General features: G+C 41.6%; 1 protein-coding gene across 7 annotated transcripts in view; it reads left to right on the top strand.

The window, feature by feature from the left end:
- The window catches only part of CACNB2 (calcium voltage-gated channel auxiliary subunit beta 2), a 229,796-nt gene that overhangs the window by 117,362 nt on the left and 94,599 nt on the right, over positions 1-17,835 (top strand). For 2 of the 7 annotated variants that reach the window (XM_040691860.2, XM_015282016.4), the window contains exon 1: positions 14,592-14,827. The exons of the other annotated variants lie outside the window; for them this stretch is intronic. In XM_040691860.2, the coding sequence (XP_040547794.1) occupies positions 14,795-14,827 (33 nt within the window). In that variant the 5' untranslated portion in view covers positions 14,592-14,794. Of the gene's footprint in view, positions 1-14,591; positions 14,828-17,835 lie in introns of those variants that run through there. 7 annotated transcript variants of the gene reach the window in all.

The following is a 17,835-nucleotide window of genomic DNA, read 5'->3' as shown; positions in this document are numbered from 1 at the left end:
GCTTAATTTTTCTTTCACAGAGGAGATTTCCATCCTGAGTTAAGATTTCCAACTTGTCATATCAGCACCTAAGAATTCTGCTCAGAAAAAGGACAAAAAGTAAAATCAAACCCATATCCATAAATGGAAAGAGATATGCTTTTTGCATTTGGACACTTCTCCGTGATTTGCTCCCGGCTGCAAAGCCAGCTGCATGTTAACAGGAGGCTGTGCGTGCTGCAAGGCATGCATCTGAGATTAATAAAATGTTGTGTTACTCCAGCAAGTGTGCAGGCTTCTTTCCCAAAGCGGCTGACGTCGCTTGGAGCACAGAACCCTCCCACTCTTCCTTGCTAATTGATGGTGACGGGCTCTCCGCTGAGCTGTAACCTAACATAGGAACTGAATCAGATCAACAGCTGAGAGAAGTCTCCAACAAACAGGACCGCCTCATGTAGGCAAAAGCTTGACGCTTTAAGCCAGGCCTGAAGAGGAGAAGGAGCCAGGGATGGTTCACGTAGGCTGATGTGCCGAAGTTTTGGCAGCGTGCTGCTCAGCTGGGGAGGTTTTGCTGCTGGAGGACGCGTTGCTGCAGGGAGGGCTGGCCTGCACGGAGCACGGCTGGCATGCTCGACAGACGCCCGATGGCTCCGCGGGCTGAGCTCGGTACACCGGGGGTAAGCATATGCTGCAGGAGCCAGGCCAGATGCTGGGGAGCAACTGAATTTAGAAATGAAACATACGGACTGGCTAACAAATTAACTTAATTACAGTTAAAATGTTTCACTTTGCTGTCATCTAGACCTGCTTAAGTGGTGTTGAAAAACGTGTCTGCCTTACAGCAGAAGTCCAAGGGAAACTTTTGAGCTTTCTATGTTTTGGTTGTTGGTTTTTATTGTTTGTTGTTGTTTGGTTGGTTTTTTTTAATTAATCAGACACTAAATTGATGACACGCTGAAAAACTGCAGATGCTGGAGGTGAGGGGAAGTGAAGGCCTGAGCAGGTGGCTGCTGCCACCAGTGCTCCTATCTGTAGTCCTATTAAGCACAGCTGAAACAAAGTATCTTGCTGTTCTGTGCTCTTAAGATTGTGCTAAATGTTTGTTTTCTCCTCAATATGAGAGCAATGGGACTCTCTACTGGCAACACTTTGAAGTACATTCTCTGCCCGGGCACACATGGTGTGCTCTATTTTCTGCTCTGGGCTGAGCTGTACCACTCTCAGGAGTTCTGGCGTGGCAGCATCTTACCAGATATGTGTCCCCTGGTGCCAGAAGATGATGGGAGCAGGTATCCCAGCTTCAGCTGAGCTTCTGAAATAAAATGTAAATAACAAAGATGTTTGAAAAGTTGTACTCGGATGTGCTTTGTTTTCCTTCTTTTGCTGTAGGAAGCAGAGAATGGAGATCAAAACAGCATAAATAATGTATTTCCACAATAGTAAAAATAAACTTCATCCAAATGCTTGGCTTAACCTTGCTCTCTGCAAGGGTTGAATATGGTTGCAGAGAAGCAGCATACCAGAGGCATGAGAGTCGTTTTACTGTTACTCTGAGACTGCTCGGGTGCACAGCATCTTGTAGAATGGCTGCTCTGTATCTCTCTCCTACAAGGAAACCGAGTTTGGATCAGTCCTTTTAGGGAACTGGGTCTGGTCTTGTTTAATATCTTCATCAACGACCTTGGTAAGGGGATAGAGTCCACCCTCAATAAGTACGCAGATGATACAAAGCTGGGAGGAGTGGCTGACACCCTGGAAGGCAGTGCTGCCATTCAACAAGACCTGGGCAGACTGGAGAGCTGGGCAGCAATAAACCAGATGAGCTTTAACAAAGCAAGTGCAGAGTCTTGCATCTGGGAAGGAATAACTGCAGGTATCAGTACAGGCTGGGACATGACCTGCTGGAGAGGAGCTCTGTGGAGAAGAACCTGGGCGTGCTGGTGGACAACAGGTTGGCCATGAGCCAGCAGTGTGCCCTGGTGGCCAAGAAGGACAATGGGATCCTGGAGTGCATTAAAAGGAGCGTGGCCAGCAGGTCAAGGGAGGTGATCCTCACCCTCAACTCTGTCCTGGTCGGGCCTCACCTGGAGTACTGTATCCAGTTCTGGGCCCCCCGGTACAAAAAAAGACAGGGATCTCCTGGAGAGCGTCCAGCGGAGGTCCATAGAGATGATAAAGGGCCTGGAGCATCTCTCCTATGAGGAAAGGCTGAGTGAACCTAATCTGTTCAGCCTTAAAAAAAAAAAAAAAAAAAAAAAAAAAAAAAAAAAAAAAAAAAAAATTAAAAAAAAAAGAAAAAGAAAATAAAGAAAGAAAGAAGATTCAGAGATGATCTTATTAATGTTTATAAATATCTCAAGTGTGGGAGTCAAGGAGATATGGCCAACCTCTTTTCAACAGTCTGTGGGGACAGGTTAAGGGGAAACAGCTGTAAACTTGAGCGTAGGAAGTTCTGCACCAATACACAAAGGAAATTCTTCATAGTAAGGGTGATGGAGTACTGAAACAGGCTGCTCAGAGAGGTTGTGGAGTCTCCTTCCCTGGAGATACTAAAGACCCACCTGGATGCCTACCTGTGTAGCCTGCTGCTGGGAGCCTGCTTTGTAGGGGGATTGGAGTCGATGATCTCTGGAGGTCCCTTTCATCCCCTATAATTTTGTGATTCTGTGATTCTTTCTCTGGATGATTTATGGATCTCCAGTTGAGCAGCTGAGTAGCTATTGCTAACTTTCCTTCTGTCTACCTGTTGGCAACTGTTCTTTACTCCAAATTAAAATCTGCTCCTATGTTTTGGAGGCAGGAAGGATTAAGTTATTCCCATATGTCATCATGGTCCATCAACACATTCAGTGTGTTTTAGAAGTATGAAGCATTAGACGCCATGAAGTATGAAGGTATACAACTACTAGCTACAGCTGAAGTGGACTTACTTTCAGTGTGGATGTACAAAATAGTGGAAAGTAGGAATTATGTTCAAACCTTCAGCTGCCCGCAGCATTTTCTAATGTTATTAGCCTAGTTAAATGCTTAGCTCTTTAGGCTTTATGTGTATATTTTCCAATCAGTTCTGAGAGTTCTGATAAATTTGAGTGTTTTGGCCTTTGCTGAAAATCCCATTGCAATTACCAATGTGGAAAAGATTGAGATTATATATATATATACATATATATATATGTATTTATGAGGGAAAAGACCTTAAAGTAAAAAAGAAATATAATTGCAATTGTAAAGTATTCCTTACCTGAAAATAGCTTATCTGTTGTCAAAATTTAGCACTAACAATGTCCATGTGTCCATGCAACATTTTCCTTTGTCTGTCTACTGGCTGTGTCTACTGGCTGTCAAATAATGTCATCAAGAGGGAGGTGAGCCTGGTACGTCTGGGCTATAGAATGAAATGAACCTTTTCTCTGATATCACAATGTGAAGAAGCCCGGGCTCTGTCTGGGGCAGTCATAGAGGTCTTGTGGAAGGAGGGCAAGGAGGTTCAGTGAAGCTGTGCAGTGGAAGTGCAGGTCTTGGGGGGCAAAAAAAGCTGGTAAGGGAAAATGGAAAGGAATAACATTTGGCTAAAGGGATTCTGTGCATTTCTGCTTCGTGGCAGGCCCTCGGTAAGGGGAAGGGACAGGGGAAAGAAAAAGAAAGAAGGGAAAAAAAAGTTTCATGTGTGCAGCTTAATGTGTGCAGCTGAACAAATGGCCAATTCTTCTGTCAGCATCATGGCCAAGGACCCTTCTTTTCATGTCTGAATGGGGTGCTATGAGATATGGTTTAGTAGCTTAGTGGGTAGTAATGGTGGTAGGAGAATGGTTGGACTAGATGATATTGTAGGTTGTTTCCAACCTTGTGATTCTATGATTCTATGTTCTCTCAGTTTCTCTCATTTCTAGACATGCTGTGAGGGGAAGAAAACATGGCTGATGTGAATTTTGGCTGTAGTCGCTCACTGTTCAGAAGGATTTTATAGGAAGCTGTGTTTGAAAATTAGTTGTTAGCAGTAACAGTTCTCAAACATTATGTCACTGAAAAAAAAAAAGAGTAGTTTAGATGGCTGAGTGGAGAGTAATAGGAAGATTGGGAAGATTGAAAGAGAGATACAGCCTGAGAGCTTTCTCTTTCATATTTTTTGACATGTATAATTAAGTAAAGTGCTTACTGGTGATAACCTCTTAATGACAGATACCCCTTCTAATAAGTAGACCTATAAAATGTTCCAGTCAATTAAAATGTTACAGTAAAAAGAAATAAAATATTACTTCCTGTTTAAACATTGACATATTTTCACCAACACCACAGACTTATGACAAAAAACCTCTACAATATATGGAACCTTCTGCCAGAAAACTGTGAGCACATCAGGTGCATGAATCCCTTACGGTCTCCTGAAGCTCTTAGTGCACTGCAGGTGAGGTGAGGACACCAAAAGTGACACCTGTCTTCTTGCCAATTTACCCTGATATCCATTAATTACGGTTTTCATCATTGGTGGAATATATATATATATATTTATTTTAATTTTTATTTTTTAATTTCAAATTGCAATGAACAAGTCTGGAATTTCCTAAAATGAAAGTGGTTAGTTTTGTTATTCTCTTACCAGGATGAACAATGTAGAAATGCAACATAAAAAGGGTGTGAAAGAAGGGGAGGTAAAGGACCCTTGAAATTCTCTTGCATTGAGGTGTACTTTTTGTAGGCTTTTAAATCACTGGGCTGCTCTGTTTTACAGTGACTTTTTGGTAAGTGCCGAAATGCAGATGTTGTATTTGTGAAAGTCGTTTTCCTAATCATATATGCATATTAGATTTTTTTTTTTTGCCGTGTTTTATTACTGATCCTTACAGCCCATTTCTATAAGTAGAAATCTTCGTGCTCCACTGGTGCCACACATATGCTGCATCAAAATCTGGGGTTTATGTAATGCTTACAACTGCTTAATAACAGCAACCAATGTTCTATGAAAGAGATGGTTTGAAAATGTACATTTTTACCTTGCTGGTCATGAAGTATCTTATATTTAAACAAGCTGCTGAGTATTAAAGCGCACGGACAGTCTTTGTATAACAGCTCTGATGTTTAGGTTGGTTTCCTAGACAAGCTTTATGCAATCCCACTTTCCATCTGTTAGCTGTGCTTCTCAGTAACTTCAGTCCAATGTCCGATTTACATCAGCCTTGCGGAGGTCTCGGAGCTAAAGAGTCGTTAGGGGCTGTCCGGACTTGCTAAGGCCGCTTGGTCTGCATGCCAGTGTTTGAGTTGAGGCACTCTCTGGGCTCTCCTGGCATCCAGGAGGTAGCACCCAGCCAGCTGATTAGCGTGGATTTAACTCCAGAGTAACTGAACCTGTGCCTCTTGTTCAACCAGCAACTGGTGGGAAGTTTGGTGAGGGGAGGGGAGCCACGTGTGCAGAGCATGTGGTGTGTAGGGAAAAAGGGAATGAGCTGAAGGTATTGTGGAGGTGTGTGTGGGAAACCAGGCTTTGTTGCTTCTGCTGTTCACAAAACAACTTGTTTTTCTGCAGCTCGTCATTAATGATACAGTGTGTTTTGCAGTCGTTTGGTGGATATAAATTTCTATTTTTTTTTCTTGAATATTTTGAGGCTGTTGAAAGGATGCTGACAGATTGACGAGTTAGGAGATTCATCATTTAAAAATTATTAACTTGTTAGTATAAAGTATTTTTAGACTATTAATATCAGAAAACATATCATTTTAAAGTCTGCTGGCAATTCAGGGTAAAGGCTGGATTTCATTTTGAATGGGCTCCTGCTGATCCAGGGGATCACTTGCATTGCAGTAGTCATAACTTGGTATCTACGCAGTCTGGCAGAGTCCCCACTGAGGCACGTGGCATTGCTGCCGTGCAATTTGCTTTGCATTTGGCCAAAGCCTTTCTTCACAAATTTGTGTGATTCAGCCATACATGGGCTTTGTTTTCCACCTGATGATGAGCCTGTGATTGTGCTTATTTATTTGAGTGCTATGCTGACTGATTTTAATTTGAAAGGTTCCAGAGGTTCCTTTTCTTTCTTGGTCATATCCTTATATACTTTATCATTATATGATAGTAAAATACGTGTATCTTTTCTGATTTCTAATAATGTAACAAGTGAAAAAAATCATGTCATTTTATTATTGGAAAGAGTAATCTCTTCACTATTTGCTTTCTATAAACTAATGGACTGCATAGGTAAGGAATTGCATTTTAGAAGAAGTATTACTTGAAATCTAAGTGTTACTTTTCAGCAATATTCCCAGTTCATTTGGAAGCAGTGTTACTGGGGTATGTGGGGAAAGCACTTACCTAAGTGCTTCATTAGGTAACAGTTTCAGGAGCTCATGCTACACTGGAGTGCTCTAAAAGTCAATTTCAAACCAAAGATTTTAAGAAATCTCTGCTGGTTTTCAAGAAAATTGGTGAGTTCCCAGAACACTGTGATATTTCTGGCCTCTGTATTTTCTGGCTGGATATTTTCTGTTAAGAAAATGTGAACAGCTTCTATTGTGCTTTCAAATGAATCTCTGAACTTTATTGTACGCAATTTCTATAGACTTAAAAACTGGCACTGTAATAGCAGAAATCTTTCATTTCAGAAGGAGAATCCTAAAGTTTCTGAACAGAAGTGCTTGAGATCATCATTTGCTTAAGTTTTAAAAGTAAATTTCTGCATTGAGGCTGGCTTAGTGTAAATCTCCTATTCAGATCACGTCATGCGCAGCACAATAAATGACTTAGATTCAGTTTTCTGATTACAAGAGAGGAGAAGTTATTGTAGCTTGGAATTAAAATACTGTCTTTTAGTAGGTCATGACCACACTGAGATGAATAGTTATGGATTTTATCAGAGTTCTTACTTGTGGCTGTAAATCAATGGTCCCCTAAATATTTTGTACTCAAGAGGAGCTTCTCAATGACTTAAGAAGTCCACGCCCAACTCACAGAAGAGTCGTGTCTGAAACTGGAAACAGTGTAGGGTTGTTTGCTGAATCACCAATGGGATCACCTTGAAAACACCCAGCAGAAAGTGCTGAAGGATCCGGGCCCTGGAGCTGAGAAGGCAAGCCTGACAGAGTCTGAGCTGCATATCCTGGTCCTGATGCAGGAGATCTCAGCACTGTCAGTGCTGAGGAACCAAGCTGTTCGGAGCATGTGTTAGTTTCTGTAATGAACTGATTGTGAGTTGTAGCAACAGAGAACTAGAAAAAAGTGCCAAGCAGAAAAATGATATTCAGGCTCCAGCACTGCTGGCAAGATTTCTGTTGTTTAAAGTGGGCAGGGTAGTGAGACTATGAGTTTACTACCTGCTGCGTTTCATCAGGGGAGTGCTGAAAATGCCTTTGTCATGTGTTGCATTAGTTCTGAGCAAGGAATAACTTAACTGTTCTTATCATCTCCATTGCTCTACTTAATCCTGGCTCCATGTAGCAAACAGACTACTTCTGAGAGTGCTTCTACTACAACACACTACGGTTATAGTTATGGCTCCTGTTAGCCAGGGCCGTGCTTCTGGCTCCCTGCTCATTAAATTCAAGTATGTTCCTGCAGTTCCAGGTGATACCCATACCCAGAGGTGCAGGAGGTCATTAGAGCACCAGCTGTCTCAATGCTCCTTAATTCCTAGTTCGAGCTCTGAAGTGGGTCTCAAGTGATAGCCAGTCCTATCTGCTGGGAGGAGTTGTTCCAGCTTTTGCATTGCATCAAAACTCATTTTACTGGAGCTCTTTAAATTGTGAAGACCAGCTTGTTCCAAAAAATAGCATAATTAATAAAGCTTCTAGGGTTGCCAAAAATGCAAACATCAGAAAAATCGCATGTTTCAAACATGAGGAATGGGAACTGAGATTTGAACAAATGATGAGGCCAAAGAAACCACAACATTTGGTGAGAATCAAGAACTTCAATTGATGGAAACATGGAATGATGGCTTGTGCATAAACAAAAATAGTATGCCACAGTGCCTCCTGCAACCTGCTGTTATAGCTCTGCTGATAAGATATGCTTTCACTTCTGAAATAATAACATAATGCAGAACTATCAATAGCTCAGATTTTACAAAGACTTTTAAAATACAGCTTTGAGATATGATTGGACTTCATACGTGAATTAGTACTTCATTCTAAAAATCAGAATGGTTTTAGAAGACCACGCGTTAAACCTTTCCACTGGGAAGTATCAGTTGATAGATCAATACCATGAGTGCCCAGAGGACAATCTGTGGCTTGAGCCTAATTTTCAGGATGTGGAGATGTAGACAGAGATAGTCAATGTCTGTGGCAGTTCATGGTGGCTTCTGTACAGTTACAAGCCAAAAGGATTCCCCAAGTTGTTCTTCCATCACCAGCTCTGGGACATCAGTGGCTGGCAGTCATCACGCTGCTGGTGGCACTTGGATATTGCAGCATGCCCAGAAGCAGGCACGTTCTGTATGTGAGAGTTGAAAGCATCTCACTGAGATTAAATCCTAGTGTTAATTTGAAGTATTATTCAGTGTAACAGGTCAGCAGCATGTAGTGGTGACATTAAAGTTTTGAATTACTAAATGTTCAATGGAAATCTGTATTTTCTAGGGAATGTTTGCCATCAAGGCTATTTTTTCCAAGTTTTTCCAAGATTTTATATATTTTAGTTCAAAGATCAATTCTATTGTTGCTGTTCTTGTGCTTAAAAGTATACGCAATTTTCTTCTTGGAATCAATAACTATGATAAAATGAACATTATCATTGTTTTAATCTTAAGGTATTATTTCTTTTAAAAGTAAGTGTTGATGATTTTTTTTCCCAGCCACTTAAACCTCTGAAAAAACTTTCAGCTTTTCAGAAATATTTGGCTACTCTCAGTTGCAGGCAATATGTGTGAAGGACTTACACTAGCAAGGGCTCATTGACCGTTTACTTGCTTCTTCAGTCTGTCCCCTTTCTCTGTGCTTCACTGCTGCAAGACTTCAAGGTGATTCCTATGACTGCATTATATTTAAAAATGAACACAAAACCAAACCCATACAAAAAAATCTTGCTCACAAATGGGAACAATCGCCTGTGGATAGATCTCCCAACTTGATGGCACCTCTCCACTATCAGAGTGATATGAAGGATCCATAAAAAAGCAGGCAGAATGGTATCAAACCTTTGTCTGACACTCCTTGTGGCTTGGCTTAAGTGTTTTAACTGCAAGAATGGCAGCCACTTGCAGCCTGTTATTTCTGTGAGAACATGCTCCTGTTATCTTTCAATGCAGGGGAAGATAGCATGTGCTCCTAACGTATGTATATCTGCAAGATGAGAAGTCTAGTCTGTTGTTAATGTTATCACTGCTGTATCCTGAAATAGAAAACTGCAGGCAGATTGGATTGTGTTAGAGAATGGTAACCATAATAACCAACAACAATCTGCAAATGATAAGCAGCTTCAGGGTTTAAAAATAAAATATGAATAGCTTTCTAATAGTTCCATGGGCATACTTTAAGATTTTAAGGCTCCTTAAATTTAAGGTTGTTTTAGGGATCAAAGATTTGACATTTATATTAAGGAGATCTTCAATTAGTTGACATTGTTTTGTTATATACCTATGTGAAATTGGATTTCATCAGATGAAATGTTACTTACCAACCCTTTCTCAGATGCACGCCATATGTAGAGACAGATTACAAACATCCTACGTAATGTATGGACTTTTATGTAAGGAGATGAATTTTAAATTCATAGCTAGATATACAAACAATACATTCAGAAAAGAAATTCAGAGTCTGTTGGAGTTAAATGCGGAGCATATCTGTAATTTGGAGTTTGCACCATGTTCTAGGATGCTGCCCAGTGCTTCTGAAATGAAAATCTAGGAAAAACAATATTGAGTAAACCTTTTAGTAGTTCTAAACCATATGTTTTCGGGGAGATGCTTTAAAAAGAAAGGAAGGTCTGTGTCACATCATTCCTCCACATAACTTTACTTACAGATAGGAACAGCCAGCAGGAGCCTGAGGAACTCAGTCTGAATTCCTTACCGATTGCAACAGGCTCTGAGCCTTCACTGCAGCAGTGTGGTGCTATGCACAATCATAGCTCTTCTGGGCCAGTTTGTTTCCAGTCTCCCTTGCTGAAACTGTTCTGCCATTTTCATAAAGTACTTGGATACTTCTTAGAACACAGTCTTATCTCCTCTAATTACAGGGACTCTGTGATTACTTGTGTAGTTCGTTCAAAGAGTAGCTATAAGAACTGAAGAAGACCCATTCTTCAAAAATATGCCTAAGAAAGCCCAGGCTTCAGATTCTTTTGGTAGTCCTTGCAGCCTGGAAGGCCAACTGTATCCAGGAGTACATCAGCAGAGTGGTGGCCAGGAGAGAGAGGGAGGAAACCCTCTGCTCCACTCTCAGGGGGTCCCATCTGGAGCACTTCATCCAGAACTGGGATGTAAAGTAGAAGAGCAAAGTTTCATAGAAAAAAACAACAAACAAACAAACAAGCAAAAAACCAAAAACAAAACCCTGAAAAAGTTACTTGCTAATTTTCCAATTTAAGTAGCGTTGTTAAGCAGCTGTTCAGTGTTGATGTGGGAGAGGTTAGTTTGGAAGTTGGGTAGCTGAAGAGAAAGAGCTCTGGCTCTTTGGTCTCATACGAAAGTTTACTGGAGTTTTCTGCCACAGGTATATGAAAAGCATAAATAGGAGTACTGCCAAAATTCCTTTAAGAATAAATCACTCCTTATATTTACAAGCAAATTCTTGTTGCTAGCTGTGCAAAAGAAACTTATAAGCTGTTGACGTTCTTCAGTGGGGGCCTGAATGTGAATCTTAATTAAGAGAGTCATTTGCTTACCATTAGAGTTCTTGAAGGAAAAAATAGTTGTTACTCTTGGATGCAAATTGAAAGATTCTTGTTTATCAAGGAGCGTCTGTTTAGTCTATTAACCTTGACAACCGTGTCAGCAGTTTTTTTCTGTTTGTTTTCCCAAAGGCACTATGTTGAAGTAGTATGATATACAGAGTTATTTTTAGTGTAGACAGTTCATAGTTATGCTTAAAAGACATAGGTCAGAGTTTAAATACTAGAGGTAAAAGCTGTCCTAGACAATTTGAAAAGTCAATACGTTTAATCTTTGAAAAATTAAAATTGAGGGGTGGAATCACTAAAATACCAACATGAACTAGATATTTTTTACATGAGTTTGTTATGGCTTCACAGACTTCCTGAGGTAAGAGGGCACCTCTGGAAACAGTCTAGCCCAATCACCTGCTGGGAGCAGGATCAGTTAGGGCTGCCTTCTCAGGGCCTTGTCCAGGTGGCCATTGAATGTTTCCAAAGATGGAGACTCCACAATCTCCCTGGGAAACCTGTTCTCGTGCTCAGACACCTGCACAGTAAAAGGAATTTTCCTGGTGTTTAAATGCAAATTCTTACACTTCAATCTATGGCTATTGCTTCTTGCCCTTTCACTGAGAATCACTGAGAAGAGTTCAGTTCTGTCTTCTTTACTCACTCCCATCAGGTATTATTACACATGAATAGATTTGTATGTAAGGAAAAACTCGCAGAAACAATCAGAGCAAACAGTTCACACCCATTGACACACCTACACCTGTGCTTGCTTGCTCTGGGTAACAGATGTTTTATATTGCTTTTCCTGTCCTGGATTCTGTGGATAAGTAAAGACTACAAGCGATTGTGCATATTAGAAAACTTAAGAAGACATGACTCATTTCATTCTTGTGATTTACTCCTCATTTCAAACTGAAGTCTTGACTCTCATGATCAAACCTCTAGGCAGTTCATTTTCCATTAGTGTGAAGTCTGGTTCTTAAGATGAAGACTGTATCAAGTTGAGTTTGTGTAGCTCTTCAATTATGAGTCCTGCTGAAAAGTATCAGTGGAGGAGACGATCAATTCTACCTTGCAGCAGAGTCCTTAGCTTGCTTGCTTGCTTGCTTGCTTGCTTGCTTTCTTTCTTTCTTTCTTTCTTTCTTTCTTTCTTTCTTTCTTTCTTTCTTTCTTTCTTTCTTTCTCTTTCTTTCTCTCTCTCTCTCTCTCTCTCTTTTTCTTTTTCTTTCTTTTTTTTTCCAGACCTATTGTGTTTTTAGTGCTTTCTGCATTAATCCCAGCTCTATTGCTATCCTGAAGTTGCTTTCCTGCTGAAGTCTACATCCTAGAGTGTTTTTGGTAGTCTCTAATTTCTTGGTCAGACAGTTCTGCCTGGGCATCCCAGTCCTGGGTCAGCATCTTTCTGCCCTGCTCCTTACTTACCACCTAGCTTTAGCCTAGTCAGGTAGCCTAGTTGTTCCTGTGCAGACCTTTCCAAATCCTACTGCATTCTATGTTCTACCTTGAACTGCTTTATAGCCCAATCTTAATTTGTGTTTCATCTGTGTAACAGCCTGGCTATTAGTGTCTTGTTCAGTTAGGTCACACTGCTTCCTTCCTAGTCCTGCTCTGGTTTCTTGGCCTTCCCATTCCCACCACTTCTGCAGTCCGATTGCTGCCTGACTCCTCTTCCTCATTTCCATCATTGTCCTTACTCTTTCCTCATGAATCCTGAGATTTTTTATCTGTACTTCCTTACTGCAAGGATCATCACCAGAGATGCTGTCCTCCAAGTGCAGGCCAGCCCCATGCCACCCTGAAACACTGTGGAAAGGATAAACAAAGAAAGTCCACCACTGCTGCTTAGCCAAGAATGGAGCACAGGTCATTCAGAAGTTGTTATAAGTTTAAATTGTCTTAAAAGGGAATGACACTTTTGCAGACTTTAATTCTTGAACCATAAAAGCTATGCACAGATTTGCTTTCTGAAGCCCTAAGATAGACTTGGGTACCTGTCATGATGTTTCAATTCAAGAGAGCAATGAGCAATTCAGCTTATTTACCGTCCAAGCTGCCAGACTCTGGCTGCTTGTGCTGTCTGTAGTGAGAATTGCTTGTGACATGTAAGTCACTTATGGTGACAGTCTGAATAAAGTCCTTCATCTGTACTGAGTGTATGTGAACTGCAGTCCCCCTGACCCTCATTTCATATGCATGCCCAAAGTACAGAAGCTGATGAAACTGTTCAAAAATGATCGTTGCGATTTTTAATACAGAGAAAAAGATATGCTTCTCTTACTGATGATATTAGGAGCAGCTGTGACAGTCCTGCTGGTTTTATTTGTTGGGTTTTTGTTTGTTTGTTTTGTTTTGTTTTGTTTTTCTTTTTCCCTCCCCAGTTGCCCATAAGATACAAGCAAAGTAATGGGTGATGACACTGGTTTTCCTAGTATTGACAGGTGTGGTTTCACATTGAGGAGCCGTGCAGTACAACTCAGACCATTATGTTCAGACTAATAAGCGTATGTAATCGCACTCTTTCAACATCAGTAGTGGCAACCGTCTTGGGTGAGTGACTTGCATTCCATTAGCAGTGTCTTGTAGGAATGGCACATGCTTTGTTTACGTGGTGAGAACACAATATTATGATATTATTTGTTTGAAGCATAATTTGCAATTGATGTAATACGAAGTGACCACTTTGGCTGGCAGATTAAATTAGTGCTATTTTGTAAACATATGGTTGGAAGATAGTGAAGTAAAATTAAATTGTTCTGATATCTAGTTTGCTCTTTCCAAGAGTATATAACTTGGTTTTAACTCTGCTTTAGAATACCTACAATAACTTAAACTGTGATTCATTAATCACATCACCAATAGTCTGCAGAGAACCAAAGGTCTGTTGTGGCAGAGGAGGCAGGTTGAGAGAAGCGTGCTGTAACTCACCCAAGGGAGCAGAGATAGGTGAGATCTATTTGAAATAAGGGGGATTGGGTGAGGGGAAGATGCAGAGAGAGGATGTTTACAGTGTATTTGAACTGCATCCCTATTGATTAAGGAGGATGTCTTTTCTTAGGGAAGAGCTCTTGTCCTCTTTCCTTTGTGGAAGACAAGAAGTTGAGAAACACAACCTTTTTTTCAGTGCTGTGTATGTCCATGTCACTGTATGTCCATGTCATTCTATGTTATGTGTTTTACTACCAAGGCTATAGATAGATATGCACATTTTGTTCATACACGTTCACAGTACTGATATGTGCTTGTGCTCTGTTCGTGGCTGTCCTGCCGTGATGCGGTACGCTGTGCTGGATCTGTTTCCCACAGCGGGAGGTTTGTGGGCACAGGTGTTGTGTTACCTACTCGCATCGTGCCATTACAGATCAAGTTGCACTGCCTTTCACTGGCGGGGCAGCCTGAAATTAATCAGCAGAAGGCAGCAGTGAAGTGAGTGAAACATAGCAAAGGAAAACAATCCCAGAATGATTCTATATCATAGAGACAGAGGTAGTGGGATAGGTCCATGTCATCCTGCTGAGCTACTGGAGGAGTGAGGGATGCGCTCCGGTGTGCCGGGCTGTTCCGGGCTGCCAGCTGCCTGCTTCGGAGCCCGCCGGCGGTACCCGGAGCCCGGGATGCCGCACCGGGCGGCGCCTTGCTCGGCCGTGAGGAGATGAGGCGGCGCGAAGGGGCCCGGCAGCGGCCTCCCGCTCTCCCCGTCCCGGCGGCGGGCGGCGGGCTCGGCGGGCTCCCGGCAGCCAATCAGCGAGGCGCCAGCGGCACGCGGGGGGCAGCGCAGCGCAGCCCGGCCCCGCTCGGCCCCGCCGCTCGCCGCCGCCTCCCCGCCGCTCGCAGCCGCGGGGTTTGGTTCGGCGAGGGGAGCGGTACTTCAGCAACAGTCGGGGCGTGGGAAGCGAGGAGCGGAGCCGCGCGGCGTTGCGGAGAGCGCCTGGCTGAGGGGACAAGTTGGAGATGAGGGAGGAAATCGCACCTTAGGCGGATCGGGCGCTCCGGGCTGGTGCAGCGATGTACCTCTTCGGCAGCGAGGACTACGAGGCGGTAAGACACGTCCCCCGAGAAGGTCGTGGGGTTTTAATCTTTAATTGTTATTTTAACGTTATAAATTTCTCAGCATTGTGGTCAGTTCTGAATGCCAGCCGGTGCTCTGCTTCCTGTAGTCCAACTTTGGTGCTCACTGACGTGATTGCTTTTAAATGTGAGGTTTTTCTGTGAGTTCTCCATGCAGGACACCGGTTGCTAGGTTAGACTCAATTTCTGCTCCTTGTCACGCTGGTGGCACTGAGGTGGTACTGACAGCATTCAGATATGGGCTGTGATGAGGTGACACAGGCTTTGGGCAAGCCAAAGCCCTGCTTCCGAATAATTCAGAATTCTTCTTATTCTTTGTGTTGTAGACGGACTACACGTAGGTTACAGGACTGAACTCAATTGTAGATTATGGGGATGCTGCCAAGTCGTTCCTTTTGTCCAGTTCCAAACATGTCACGGCAGTGTAATGTAATGTCCATCTCAAGAGCCAGCTTAAAAACTCCACAGCACACTCCCATTAGAATCTGACATCGCTTACTTCAGTATTTGCGTAAAATGACACTCTAAAGAAGTTGTTGATGAGAAGGAAGCCACAAATAACTCCATGTTGTTGCGCATTATTGGTATCCGACATCAGAGTTTACAGCCCAAGCCTCAAGTGCTGTGCTGTGAGTGGACGGACGGATCCTTCCACCCACACACAGCTCGTGACAGAGACCTGGGGAGCTCTGGGGAGAAGCAAAGGGAGCAACAGAAACGTCGTGAACTTTTCTATAGGAAATCAGAATAAATTCTGCATGTTAAAAGTGGTGTGTTCTTTGCACATAACTTGCAATTGCGAATGTTTGGTTACCCATGTGGTTCTCTGAATATGAAAGTACTTTTCCTGGCATTCTGGGTTCTCCAACACATTTCAAGGAATTCATTGAGTTACACTGGCTTTTTTTCCTCGTGTTTTTTAATGCCAAACAGCTATGTTTGTGGGATGCCGGAAACATGGAAGAAGTTGTTGAGGAAAAGAATTTAAACGCAGCTGTCTGCACATGGAGCTCATTGTGTGTGCGAGTTGCATCAACTTGCACAAACTGAGCAGGGAAACGGAGAAGAACATAGTTTCTCCAAAGCAATAAACATCATGGTGTTGCAGTAATTGATTTTGAACAATTAATTAATTGCTTTTAAAAATTGACAACTGACAGTGAGCTATATTGTAAAGCATTGCCAATCTGTATTAATAGTTTTTGAGGGTTTGTTGTTGTTGTTCTTGTTCTTGTTGTTCTTGGTTTTTTGTTTGTTTGTTTGTTTGTACAGTCTTTACATTCCACTGCACCTTTTATGGTTACTTACTGCTTTGTAAAGGGAGAGGAATCTGTGAGTATGAAATACTGATGTACCTGGAGAGTCACCTGGATGGCTGCAGCATGGTTTTGGACTCCCGAGCTTCTCTCAGTCTCATCTCCTGATACACACTGTTTTGATGTTTTTAAAAAACACTGAGGCATTCTGTCATTGAAAATAGTTTCATGTGTAAGTCATTTGTCTCAGGCAGGTGGCACATCTCACTCCAGTCCCTCTACTGAATAGTTAAGCTAAGTGGAGTGGCATCAATAGGCAAATGAATGAATTATGTGGGCTTGGGGGTGCACATATGTTTGTTTTTCCTTCAATATCTCTGCTGGTCCATGAACCCAAAGTGTATCACTTTTCTCAAACAAAATTTTTCATTAAGTCCAACCCAAAATATCACTTTTATTTTTTCTTTTATGCAAAATCATGCAGAGGAAAATAGGGGTGTGCTTTTTTTTGATGTTATTTTGGCAGTCAAACATACCAAGATGCTCGCTTTACTCAGTGATAAGAATGTATTAAGCTATTCTTAAATTCACCAAAAATAGAAGAGTTGGGCTATGAGATCTTGAAGAACAGTTTTATTGTTCAATAAAACCTAGAATCAGTGGAAAACTTCTTTGTACAAATGTGTAGTTCGTGAAGCCATATGCTCTGTACTGTGGAAAAGGCATTTGTTTTATCTTCCCACACAATTACTTATGAGTCACTGCAGGACAATGTCAGTGAAAAGAGTGACAATGAAGATTCTCAGGACTTCATTTGAAGTTCTTGATTAATTTCAGCCAGTTTCAAATGAGTGTGAGGCATTCTAGCTATGAATATAAACTGTGATTCTTATCCTAGAAAGGTGATCACTAATAAAATTAAACATGATTAAAATATCTCTTAAAAAATTTCAGTAGAGCTGCCTTAAGAACCCCATCTTTGAATAGAGAAACTCTCTTTGATCACTGTATACATTTCATATGCACATCTATGTGTGCACACGGAAACATGAGCATCTGAAACGACGTTCCAACTCAATTAAATGTAACAGTGATGCTCCATAGCCTGGTACAACCAAGTTTTGCATGTACTGTCCTCTTTGGTTTTCCTTTATTCCAGTGCCTAATCAAGCATTCACTGTTAGTTTTTCTGGGTGCATAGTAAGTCTGACAGCATTGATACTCAATTTGTGTGTCATTTCCTGCAAAACATTGCAAAAAAAGCAATGCTCCTTAAGAATCAGTTGTCAAAAGACAATACTATAGTTTAGGACCATTCAATAGACAGAAGAATTCCTCTTTATCACAGCACAGTAAGAAATGACGTATTTCAAATTGTAATAAAGCCATGTAGCTGTAGTTCTCTCCTGTTTGAATGACATTTTGCATGAAAGTTTGGACTCGGGGTATTAATTGTGTTTGACACTATTTTAGCACTTTAGGTAGGTGCTTATTAACCGCCTAAGAACCAGTGGAATCAACGTATTTTGTGCCACATACCAGGAAATGCTGACGTGTTCAAGTTTAGTAAACAACTTTATTTCATAAACAGAGAAATCCAAAAAAAGCTATAGGCTGAGGCATCTCATTTGTGGCTACAGCTTGTTAGTGTAGGGATTTTTCTGTTTGTTTGCAAAATAAACCACTTGAAACAGAACAGAATTGGAGTTCTTCATAGAAAAC

Source organism: Gallus gallus, chromosome 2 (assembly GCF_016699485.2).
Source record: "Gallus gallus isolate bGalGal1 chromosome 2, bGalGal1.mat.broiler.GRCg7b, whole genome shotgun sequence".
Classification (NCBI taxonomy): domain Eukaryota; kingdom Metazoa; phylum Chordata; class Aves; order Galliformes; family Phasianidae; genus Gallus; species Gallus gallus.
Note: the sequence above shows the minus strand (reverse complement) of the source record. Positions and strands in the feature narration are given on the sequence as shown.